This window comes from Berghia stephanieae, chromosome 5 (assembly GCF_034508935.2).
Source record: "Berghia stephanieae isolate SIO BIC M18660-M18661 chromosome 5, UCSD_Bste_1.3, whole genome shotgun sequence".
NCBI lineage: Eukaryota > Metazoa > Mollusca > Gastropoda > Nudibranchia > Aeolidiidae > Berghia > Berghia stephanieae.
Genome location: NC_088364.1, coordinates 72,261,538 through 72,274,491, shown reverse-complemented (window position 1 = coordinate 72,274,491; position 12,954 = coordinate 72,261,538). Strand labels below are relative to the sequence as shown.

Here is a 12,954-nt window from a genome sequence, read left to right as displayed (position 1 = left end):
TCCAAAAAATTACACTTGCTCTGTTGTTTCGTATACAATTATTCTAATCATTATTTGACACCGATGACAAGTCACCGATTTATATCACCATTAGCAATGTGGTTTGACTTGATTAAACCAAAATTATAAACCATATTGAAAACAGTGTGGCTATGTGGTCTAGTGGTATGACACTCACTTTCAATTCGGAAGGTCCAGGGTTTGAGCCTCGTTTAGCGCATAGTTGAGTCGTAGGAGAAGACACTTTACTCGCATTCTCTCACCGTACTCAGGTGTAAAATGAGTACCTGGATGTTAACAGCGTTGACTCTGTCCGAAAAAATTGTAACATCGCCTATCTGGTGACATGAACCTTCCTAAATGTTAAATGTTGCTGTTGGTCAAAGACCCCTTGTAAAGCGCTTTGAGCACATTTAGTGGATATTACGCTATATAAAAGCTAAATTTAAAAAAACCAACAAAACAGCAGTGAGAAGACTGTTAAAGGCTGAATTTCGAACTTACTCTAAATATTCTAGTCATGGCTCGCTTGGCAGGCAACGTCAACTGGAAATAGACACAAGTTTTTTTGCTGTTAAAACATCACATTGAATAATTTTGAAGAGAAAAAAAAGAAAAAGCCTTGAACTCAGTTGTTTAGAAAACATACATGTCAGGTGGGTAAAGTTTTGAAAATATAATAGAAATAATGAGTTGGATGTGCTTGTAATTATCTATAATATATGGATTCAAAAACTCATCAGAATTACGAATCATGATGTAATTGGATTCAGTAGTCTGATGTCACGCAGCCCGGCAATGGCGGCCATCTTGGTTCTAAACAAAGAAAATCATTAGTTTTTTATTCTTCATGCTGGCTAGAACTTTTCATTCCCTTTTCATATGTCTTTTGATCAGAATGTGTAAAAGTCAAAACATGATCAAATGTATGTGTTTTTTTTTTCTCCTCTGGAAACGTTTTTATGCTCGCCGGAGAAATATTTCATACGGGCGTCCGCCATTGTTCCGATAGTTTAGAGCCAGTGTTACTAAGCTACCATGCGTCATTAGGAAGGAAGTGACGTTACAACGATTGAATCCTATTGGATTCAATAGTCTGATGTCACGTCGTCCAGCAACGGTGGCCATCTTGGTTCTAAACAAAGAAAATCTGTACTTTTTATTCTTCGTGCTGGCTAGCACTTTTCATATGTCTTGTGATCAGAATGTGTAAAAGTCAAAACATGATCAGATTTATGATGGTTTTTTTTCCCTCTGGATACTTTTTTAATGCTCATAGGAGAAATATTTCATAAGGGCGTCTGCCATTGTTCCGATAGTTTAGAGCCATTTACTAAGTTTACATGCGTCATTACGATGGAAGTGACGTTACGACTGTTGAAGCGTATTACAATTTATATAAAAAATATGCTCATTCTATTTAATAACAATAGCAATAATTGAACTCAACATTAATAATTTAGACTGATCATCAATTTTGATGCCTGGCTAACCCTGATTTCAATACTAGATTGGAGTCAGAGGGCACCATATATACCCTTGATTTAAGATATGAATTACGGACGGATGAAAAAAGCAGGCGAATGTTGAGCAGTTGGGAATCAACAAAGTAAAAAAGGGTATGAATTATTGGCAGCCGATAAAGGAATGATAAGTAGGCTAATACATATGCAGGTTTCCTGTTGTCTTTGTACGCGAAGTGTCTTATAGCACTTTGTCGATTCTGATCGTTATATATATTAATCATTACATTACATTTCATTATTGTAATACTTACAGTCATTTTTCATATAAAAATGATATCTATTATGTTATAAAACTGTATAGAGAATATTCCCTAACGGCTCCAATGCTCTGAAAAAAATGAAGTAGAGAAAACCAGTTTAATCAGATCACTCCTGCATCTGTATAGTAGAAGTAAAGTAAAGTAAGAAATTAGAGGGGTTTTTAAAGTCCTTTCGAGACATTAGGCCGATGGAGCCAGAGATTATCCCGGCTTCTATAGCATGAAACGGACAATGGCAGACCTTTGAAATGTAAAAAAATCGTAGTTTTCAGAGAGAAGAAATAGAAGTCACTATAATAAACTTTACAAATTAATATTTGACATTTATCTGTATTAAATATGCCTTCAAAACCCTGAATATATGCTTTGTGGCACCAAAGTTTTCTTATTATCACATTGTAATGAATCAAAAATGTCTATTTATTTCTGTTGTTGAAGCCAAAAAATTCGTAATTTTATGATTTTTCCGTAGTAGTTGGCAGGACTGCAAAAGCAACAGTTTGATATCCTTTGGATAGGTCCCCAATCTATTGTAAAGTACTTTCCACCAGATCTAACCGCTAACAAGACCCAACTAACCATTTACTGATGTGGACAAGGGATCGAAAAAAAACCCAAAAAAACAAATCTGAACTGCATCCCGGATCGAACACACTGTCCCTTTGTGTGTGAAGCGAGTGCCCTACCAACTGAGCTAATGTGACCCGCTAGTTTTTTAGCATCTCACCTCCTTTTCATCAGGGTTATAGACTGGAGCTGTGGGATGGAGCACAGCCTTCTGGGCGTAGTAGAATACTTCACTTATGTTTTTCAAAGTCCTTGCTGAGCACTGGAAGCAAAAGACAAAAATGAATGTTACCTAAAATTAACACTTAATTGGCCCTTTTTGGGAATATTCAGACCTGCCAACCCTACACATTCCAAAGGTGGAATCAGAACGCCTGAAAATAGGAATTTGAGACCAAAAAATAAAAATTTAACCTCTTTCACCCCCCCCCCCTTCTTTGCTCTTTTTCATTCTTACCATTATCATCATTTTTGTAAATCGGAATTTTAGAAACAATGGCGGAATGGTACAAAAGGAAGAGTGAAAATAGGAATGATTCCGCCAAAAGCGGAAGGGTTGGCAGGTATGGAATATTTGAAGGAGTGAAAGGGGGAAGGGCGGTCTTTACAACAGAGATTAGCCAGTCAAGCTGTACTTCTAAGCTCATGGCAAAGATCATCCGACAATACTTAGTATTAAGTAATCCCAAATTAAAGAAATTAAGGAGCAGGCACCAGTATAAGATAAAAAGATCTGAACAAGTGTGTATGAAAGGTGCCAGACAAAGCAAGAAAGAAAAATAGAAGAAAAAAAAACGTCCCAAAAAATCAGTCTACCTCGACTGGGGATCGAACCAACAACCAACAACCCCCTCATCCATGCACTGTCATTCAATGGCCACACGAGCTCATCTCCATTTTAAGCAATAACGATTTTCTTATGTTAAATTCACAAAGCTGTGATTTAAGGTAAATGAGAAACACAAATTGGAGTTGAGATAGGATTGAGAAGCTTTCTTCAAACAACAATTATCATCACTCTCTGTCACAGGCCTCATGAGCAATATTAACTCGACGCCATGACGATTAGAAAATAAAAGTAAGAATTGAATAGTAAAAAGTTTGGAAGGGAAAAAAATAATGAAAAGAATGAAAATGAAATTTGATGACAGCTCCTCTAGATAATTTTGAAAACTTGAAGCTTCATAATCCAATTCAGGTCATAATTGCTAAAAGTTTGCATATCATTCATCCATCTGTAAGTTAAACAAATAAATGGTTCGAAATACACACCATATAGTTGAACATATAAAATCAATGTTTTAAACGTTAATAATGAATTGCCATAGATAAAAGCTTCTATCCTTAAAACTACAGAAATGAATTAATAAAAACAATAACAATCTGTGCCTTATTTGAACACACCATAAGCTTACATCCTTGTTTTTCCAATGTGTTGATAAAATGTCAATATAATATAAGAATGTTTCGAAATTTGAACATAACCTTTTATTAAAGTGGGAAATTTACAAGCCTGACTCTTACCTCGACACAGGTTTCAACCTCTGCAAAGTCATTCATGATAGGAAGGATACTCTGAAATAGATATTTTAAAAATACACATATAAATACAATATATGTGGTAAACAATATCTTCCACAAATGCTTTTATCAAAATGGTTGTTGCTGACATAGTCAAAACCAAATTTTTTAATGCTATATAAAATATATTAGAAGTTAACAAAATCAGCTATCAAAGAAAATGGTGATAATGCAAGAGGAAAAAAAAAAAGATTTTGACCACAACACACCAAAAAATCTCTTTACGCCAATTTTTAAACAGATAAATAAATAAATGAATAAATAAATAAATACAAAATATAATAATAAAAATATCAATAAGAAATTGCTGGCAGAACCAGGCTAAGAATCACCTCTAATGTCTGTATGTCTGTCAAGTCGACTTTGTTTCCGACCAAAATCACAGGAGTCTTGTGTTCCTCTCCAAGTGTGAATCGAATAAAGGGGAGCCAGTATGTCGTTAACTATAAAAAATAGAGAGAATAAAGTTCAATATGACTCGATAAAAAGTGTTAAATATCCAAAACTGACCCACAAAATTTTAAAAAAAACAAAAAACAAAAACTAATAATAAAAAAATGAAAAGATAAACAAAAGAATAAAAATCCAAATCCAAATCTTATGAAAAACAAAACTAATTAAAAAAAAATAATTTAATAAAAATACTAGAGGGGCCCTTCAGTTCAAGAGGTAGTGCAATTGGATTGATTCTGCATTTGGTCAAATCCCCCCTCCCCCCCCCCCCACCCCATGAGTAAAGAACTTAGTTATAATTATATATATTTGCATTTGGCATTTCCATTTCATCATGCCCAAATTGCATCCCATCTTATTTCCTTACAGGCCATAATCTATCTCATTTCTGTTTCATACTTAATAAGTTGCCCGTGGATGATTGGGTCATTGAGTCTAACATAAGATTTGAATGGGAGCGAGTTTACTGTAAGAGACTAGCAATAGTGGTGTTGACAGCCGACCAGTAAACTGTCTTGTTCTAAAGCTTTTATAAGCAATTCGAAGCCGCTGTCATGACTAGATTTTTGAAACTGTATTTTTGCATCGTGTTCTCTTACGAGACAAAATATATATTTTCACCCCATTCGGCTTAGGTGTGAACGAATACATAGCAATAGGCAGAAAATGCTATTGTAAGAGAGCTAGTATAATTAAGGGTGCCTAACAGGCAACTTTTTAAGGATGAAACAGAAATGAGATAGAATATGGCATGTAAGGAAATAAAATGGGAAGCAATTTGAACATGATGAAATGGAAATGCCAAATGCAAATATGTATAATTATTACTTAGTTCTTTACTCACTATCACATGCTACTGACATCTGCATAAACTCCCATCTTTATGACTCGTGTATAATTGAAGGACACAATTTTACTGAATGCGTAAGGAGTAAAAGACTTACCCTCTGTATCGAGTCTTCATCAAGAACTGAGTAGACTATACAAATGACACTGGCTATGTGAATCTCATCCTGAAGAACTTGCTCACTCTGGTCTTGGGCTGAAACAAACAAAAGTAACACAAAATGATAAAAACGTTATAAAATTCTTTTAGAATGTGACTCACGGCACCAATCTAGTACTATGTTGTGACGAACTTGATTTAGAAAATTGGGGTTTATTAAGTCAAAATGAGATCATAATAAGGAAAATTAAGCCTTTTTCGAAACAAAAATACTTTCTTTATCGAGGGCATTTTCATTAACTCAAATAATTCATATTTTCACATGTAACTAAAATTTTCACCTTAATTCAAATTTTCAAATTTAAGTTCAGGAATCTACTTGAAGCATCGGACTCTCCCTGACAAAGTACCCTTTTGAAATACTTGGTCACATGTGTACAAGTGTTTGTGAAATACAAGAAAACTGTTCAATTATGTTTTATGAAGAACAATTTCAGCAATAGATAAAAGGATAAATATGAACATTTATAGAAATATTGTCACCCAAATCAGAGACATGCTCAACATAGAAGATTGATTTTGTTGTAGGTAACATATTGTGTCAGTGATCCACAGACTCTATAAATACCAATTTTGAATTCAAAGTACTCATATGATTGAAACAGAATAAAAATCTTTTTGACACGTACGCCATTATCCAATCTATGTTACTTTGCCTTGAGCAAAGAATTATACATTAAATATGCATCACAAAAAATAATTTAAAAAAAAAAAAAGACAGACAGAAAAAGAAAAGCCATATGCGGCTATGTGGTCTTGTGGTAAGACACTCGCTTTCGGATCGGAAGGTCCTGGGTTCGAGCCTCGCACTCGGCGCATAGTTGAGTCCTTGGAAAAGGCTCTTTACTCACTTTCTCTCACCGTACTCAGGTGTAAAATGAGTACCTGGCCGTTAACAGCGTTGTCTTTGTCCGAAAAATTGTAATATCGCCTAACAGGCGGCATGTCCCATCCTACATGTTAAATGTTGCTGCTGACCAGGGACCCCTTGTAAAGCGCTTTGAGCCCATTTAGTGGACATTGCGCTGTATAAAGCTCAATTTTATTTTTATTTTCATTTAATTTATATACCTGAGTAATCCACAATGCATGTGGGTACATGTTCTGGAGTGACATCTGCTGGTATCGTGATCTCTTCCGCCCTTGCCGGCACCTGATGTCATTGGAAAGGAAAAGGATGATGATGAAAATGAAAGAGATGTAAAAATTTATTTAGGCCTGAGTCTTGAGTTAAACATCACAATTTATTTCATAAGAAAAATCTAGAAGAACAAAAAAAAAAACCCCAACAAATTTAATTAAACATAAATGACAAACAAGAATATATGTTTTTTAACCATATGAATAAAACTTTACAACTTGTCTTTATAATTCACTTCAGATGCACACAAACCTACCAAATACAAATATCGCTAACACTAACAACATATAACATAGGCAGTTGGTACAAAAGCAAAAGACGTTTTTTGTTTTGTTTTTAAGGGTTTTACGGCGCTTGCAACACCTCTAGGTTATATCAGCACCAGTAAAAAGGAAGAAAATGGGATAGTAAAAAGTTCTAGAAATACAAAAAAAGCACCCCAGAAAAAGTAAGACATAGGGTAACTGGGGACAAAGAGGGATCAGATGTAGATTTCAAGAGCATACCACCAATGTACTTAGTTTGAGATCACCTATAAGTCTCATACGGACATAAGCACAAAATCCAACAAAGAGGAATACACTCAAATGCTTACATTATACATTCAACATATATAATAATACATAACAGAGAGATGATTTACAAGGAAAAAAATATCAACAATAACAATACATTTGACTGTTTCCCTCTCAGCCAGGGTATCCGGCCAGGCCTAGGACAAAACCAAGTAATCTCATTCCACGACAAAGACAGAAAGCATGTTGGAAAACAAATATAAGGTGATAAAAGACACATAATGCACCTCCCTGCCCACTATGCGAGGTCAGGAACCGCAAAAGACATTCAAGTTATACATCATAGCATAAGATCAAAGATTCCTGTTCCGGGAGTATAAGGTATAATTATAATTCATTTAAAATTAAAACATAGCTTTATAATCTGTTTTTCAAAACTGATTCTACTCCTGTGACTAAAAAAACTTACCTCTTCTGCAAATTCCTCACTCACTAACGACAATATCAAAGATGTTTTCCCAACTTTCTCTGTTGGATTAAAATAATCATAATCATTACAAGAATTGGCTCGCATATAAAAAAAACTTATACAAAAATAAAACAAAAGACTAAAAAAAACAAAACAACAAAAAACAACCAAAAAAATACCCACAAAAAACAAAACAAAAACAAAGTAAGAGTAAAAGTCAGATCGAAAAAACAAGCAATCAAAATTTACATATAACCATATTTATAAAATTTTGTAAAATTGATTAAAAGTTATAAAACATCAGTATAAAAGTAAAAGACATCTTCATTAGCTCCTTTAAAAATTCTTTGCAGAAAATGTAACGGATAAATAAGTTACATAATTTCCAACTTAAAATATCTTATTGTCTTACCGTCTCCAACAAGTAAAATCCTGACCTCCCGCTTATAGGAGGCCATCTTCTTGTATTCAACCCTGTGGAAATGAGGTTTAATTTGTTTTAAAAATTTAATCAAATGAAAAACAAAAACAAAAGAGGAGTAAAATAATGCAATCATATGTTATTAAATAGTTGAGTCTTTACTTTTGTAAAGACATGACCCCTGCCAAGTGGGTTATTTTACCAATATTTTGCCGAGCAACTAGGTTGCCACATGAGATTGTTTCTTTGTTTATTTTTTCTTCTTTCAACGGGGGTAGATAGGGGGTATTTTTAAAAAGTTTATTAAAAATATGTAACCGAGAAGAGGGAGGAAAAATGTAAAATGTCATTTAATTATTTTGCAACATTACTTAGAATTTGGTTCTTAAAAAGAAAATTTTTAAACATTTCTAAAACCTTCTATGGCAAGATTATTAAAAAATCGGTTGTAGTTTCTCTCAAGATAAAACATCTGGCTATCAGGATGATTTGCGTAATTTCACAGCACTTTTATTATATTACTTAATCTTTTAACTTTTAGCCATTATCATTATGGACTTTCAATTGGATGCAATGTCCAATAAATATTATTATTTAAGATAAATTTCATTTTTATAAGTGATACGATTTTTCTAATTACAAAAACAATTGTCTGAGTAGGTTGTCATTTACTGTGTTTTACCATCAGTTTTGATAATGTAAGTGATGGCAAACATTATATGTTTCATCAGGTTATAATTATAGTATTTTTAGTTAGGGTTGGGGTTTCTACTTCAAATATATTTTTTATCCCCCCCTTACTTTAACTTTAGGTGTGCTGTGAGACTATGACGTCCTTCCTGGCTATCAGCACATATTGTACATTAGTAGTAAAATCAATCTACTAAACAGGATCTACGTCTTAGTCTTAACAAAAGTACCAAATATTAATATTCTATTTACATTACATTGGAAAATGAATGGCTTTTTCATTTTCTATGCCCCTGGTAGTATCTCCAAATTGGTTTTGCACTGTACGGTAAGTAAGTGGTAAGTGGTAACTGATGAACCTATTCAGCCTCAGCCTATGTCTTTTTAGAGTTAATGCTTAGTTAAGAAGACTAAGACAAATTTAAGTCTAAGTCCCTTGCCCTTAGTATTAGAGGTTGGCTAACAAATATATAAGGCGAGTCTTCTTGTCTTCTTATTCTTAGTCTTCTTCTTAGTTTAGAACTTAATTCGCTGGTCCCTTGCGCTTGCCTGCAAGTACAAGTACAAGCAAATGCGTGAGATAAATAAAATAAGAATTTGTTTACATGGCAACAAAGATTAATTACAAATCGCATATTTGTTGACACTCATACCTTGTAAACAAATGACAGGTGGTGTGAACAAAGTGAAAGTTTTTGTGTGAAGTGAATTTGAGAATAAGCAAAGAAAATCTTGACCTTCCCCGATCTCACGACTCACAAACAGTCCTGAACAGATTTTGAAGCTACATTTTATCCATTTTCTACTAATGCAATATTATTAATTCAATTAATTCCACAGACACTATTAAATTTGCTAATTTGAGATGTCCAGTGAGCATCACAAATAATCAAAACTTGCAATGCTCAACATTTGAGGGATTCTTTGATAACAATCGCCATGTTTTGCTCGTCCTTTCACATAACTTCCGGTTTGCTGATTGCGTCCCCTAATATCTTTGTGACACGGGAGGCAATCTAATTAAAACCATTGTTCTTTAAGTACTAATATGAGTTACATCCCTTGAGATTGATGCTTCCTGTGTATCGTTGAGAATTTGTTGGACACTTAAAACAATTTTTAAAGATTCTATTCTTTGAAAAAATAAATGGATTGGTAGTTTAAATTGTTCTATACAGCCAATGTATATATTATTATAGTGTCATGATATAAAACGAGGAATAATCTAAACCTCCTAAGTAGCTCAATGCCAACCGAATAAGCTCCTCCTCCTCCTCCTCCTTCTCCTCCTCCTCCTCCTCCTCCTCCTCCTCCTCCTCCTCCTCCTCCTTCTCCTCCTCCTCCTCCTCTTCTTCTTCGTCTTCTTCTTCTTCTTCTTCTTTCTTCTTCTTCTTCATTATTATTATTATTATTTTATTATTATTATTATTATTATTATTATCATCATCATCATCATCATCATCATCATCATCATCATCATTATATTATTATTATTATTATTATTATATTATTATTATCATCATCACATCATCATCATCATCATCATCATCATCATCATCATCATATTATTATTATTATTATTATTATTTATTATTATTATTATTATATCATCATCATCTCATCATCATCACTCATCATCATCATCATCATCATATTATTATTTTATTATTATTATTATTATTATTATTATTATTATTATTATCATTATCATCATCTCATCATCTATTATTATTATATTATATATATTAATTATTAATTATTATTATTATTATTATTAATCAATATCATCACTATCTACATTTTACATTAAGAGTTTAACATATTAGATCGATTAATATCAGTTAATGATATCCCGAGGATTGAACACGAAGATAAATATGATTCCAATCGTATTTTAATGTTTTAATTATTTTATTTTTAGGTTGTTGTTTTTGTTTGTTTTTTTTTTGTTTTTTTTTTTTGTTTGTTTTTTTTTTTTTTTTTTTTTTTGGGGGGGGGGGGGGCACCCAGCGTCGACGACAAAAACCCCCCCCCCCCCCAAAAAACTGGAGCATTTATATAGTCCAATATCTACCACGCGTGCTCAAAGCGCTTTACAAGGGGTTCCTAGCCAACAGTAACACTTAACGTGTGGAACGAGACATAACATATGTTAGGCGATATTCCAATAATTTGTTTTGGTCCTAGACAACGCTGTTAACGGCCAGGTATTCATTTTATACCTGAGTTCGGTGAGAGAATGTGAGTACTTACTTACTTATCCGAACCAGCGACCACCTGAGCTCTAGCCCTTCGGTCTTGTGTCATGACGTAGAAGTTAGACGTCTTTTGTAGTTAGTTCCAGGTGACTATAAAGTGTGTTACTGATGCTTGGATTTACTGGGAGGAATGTGCATCTCAGGTCATCAAGAGGTTGACATTCAAGCAAGTGGTGTGTTACTGTTTCATTGGGGTGTTGACATAGGGGGCAGGAAGGGGATGTGTCTTTTGTAATTTTGCTTAAATGGTTGTTGAGCGGTATGTGTTGTGTTCTTAGTTGAAAGATGATGCTTTGCTGGTGTCTTCTGAGCTTATTTAGGCAATCAGTCTTTAAAGGAGTGGTCATATGGGAAAACATACATCTACCCGTGGTGCTCATTGCCCAACTGTTCATCCATAGAGAATGTGAGTAAAGAGCATTTTCCAAGGATTCAACTATGCGTCACTCGGGACTCGAACCCAGGACCTTCCGATCCGAAAGAGGGTGTCATAACACGACCATATATCCGCAAAGGGATAGGGCAGCAGGGGAAAAAAATTCCCTTTTGACTGTTCTGGCTGTAGGCATGGTGAATTTTGAATTATGTCCTTCAGTTTCTTTTGTCTTAAGTCGAATTTATAGAAAGGAAATCCTTCAGATATTATATTAGTTCTATAGCGCAAAACAATTGCTGGCTGCCCTTTGGATAAGACGCTAATCTATCGCAAAGCACTTGCCTCCAGATCTAAAGGACCCAGCTACCCAATCACTTTTGTATGGACAGAGGGGAGTCATAAAAAAACCAACCCCCCCCCCCAAAAAAAAAACAAAAAAAACAAACAAAAACAAACAGCATCGACTTCACCTGGAATCGATCTCAGTCCCTTTGCGTGTGAAGCGAGTGCTCTACCAACTGAGCTATTAATATAGATCGCTCCCATTAGTTAACATTGATATAATATTCCCGAGTATGGAACCATAGAAAGCAATTAGTTGACATTTCGGCATATATAATTGGCTTATTTGCCTCGGAATAATATAACCCAAGGACGGAACCTTGGGGAACGCCAAATGTTGCCTTCCACGGCGAACGTGTCACTGTCAGGTAGGGAAAGGAAAAATATGTCCAGAAAAGGTGGAACGAATTGATATAAACGTGACTATCTATATAAAAATAATAATAATAATAATGGTATAGATTTATAGTGCGCCAAACATCCCTTCATCAGGAGGGCTCTGGGCGCATAACATAGATTAACTTAATCATGAAGCCCTAACACAGTACACGAACAACGCTAATTATACACATAATCAATATAAATGTAAATGTTGCTTCTCGACGTTCGAAGAAATAAATAATAATGTGAAATTGAATGTAAGCTTCAATTCAATTACAAAAAACCCAGATCAAATGAACGTTTCGGGTTTCCCCTTTATCAACAAAACAGGATGAATGAAACGCCACAGTTGAATGATATAATGTGGTAGTGGCGTAGTTAAGATCTTTTTTGTAATTAAATTGAAGCTTACATTCAATTTCACATTATTATTTATTACTATCTATATAAAAGGAAAAAAAAATAAGAACAGTGGATCTATTAAAGAAAGCTGACTGCACTAGCATTGATAGCCAAATAAAAAGAAGAAGATGGCGTTGGCTGGGTCATGTGGCCAGAATGGAAAAAGGGTCACTTCCCAAGACAGCCTTGTACTGGACAGCAGATGGGAAGAGACAGCGGGGAAGACCCAAAGAAACCTGGCGAAGGACGATGGAGAAAGAATTAAAGGAAGCAGGCCTGTCCTGGAATACAGCCACCGCAAAAGCAGCCGATCGCAAAAAATGGAGATGTCTGGTGGATGCCCTATGTGCCTCAAGGCCCGAAGAGGATTAAGTAAGTAAGTAAGTATATAAAAGGAATACAAAACGATGATACATTCATACATTGATAAGCGACCCAAAGGCCAGAGTCAGTTGATTAAGACTAAGTGTCGTTTTATTTCGTTTTAAAAGATAAATAAAAGAAAAAATAGATGGTAATAATAATAATAATAATAATAATAATGATAATAATAATAATAATAATAA

At 34.3% G+C, this 12,954-nt stretch overlaps 1 protein-coding gene across 2 annotated transcripts in view; it reads right to left on the bottom strand.

Annotated features, from left to right (window-relative positions):
• The window catches only part of LOC144973553 (mitochondrial Rho GTPase 1-like), a 33,888-nt gene extending 24,299 nt beyond the window's left edge, over window positions 1-9,589 (bottom strand). The window contains exons 1-9 of one of the 2 annotated variants that reach the window (XM_078916118.1): window positions 9,389-9,589; window positions 7,931-7,992; window positions 7,519-7,577; window positions 6,465-6,546; window positions 5,332-5,429; window positions 4,267-4,377; window positions 3,878-3,928; window positions 2,514-2,615; window positions 505-546 (exon numbers count right to left, since the gene is read on the bottom strand). In XM_078916118.1, coding sequence (XP_078772244.1) covers window positions 505-546; window positions 2,514-2,615; window positions 3,878-3,928; window positions 4,267-4,377; window positions 5,332-5,429; window positions 6,465-6,546; window positions 7,519-7,577; window positions 7,931-7,976 — 591 coding nt within the window. In that variant the 5' untranslated portion in view covers window positions 7,977-7,992; window positions 9,389-9,589. Of the gene's footprint in view, window positions 1-504; window positions 547-2,513; window positions 2,616-3,877; window positions 3,929-4,266; window positions 4,378-5,331; window positions 5,430-6,464; window positions 6,547-7,518; window positions 7,578-7,930; window positions 7,993-9,282 lie in introns of both variants that reach the window. The other variant, XM_078916117.1, reaches the window with a different exon arrangement.
• Between the last annotated feature and the right edge of the window lie 3,365 nt (window positions 9,590-12,954).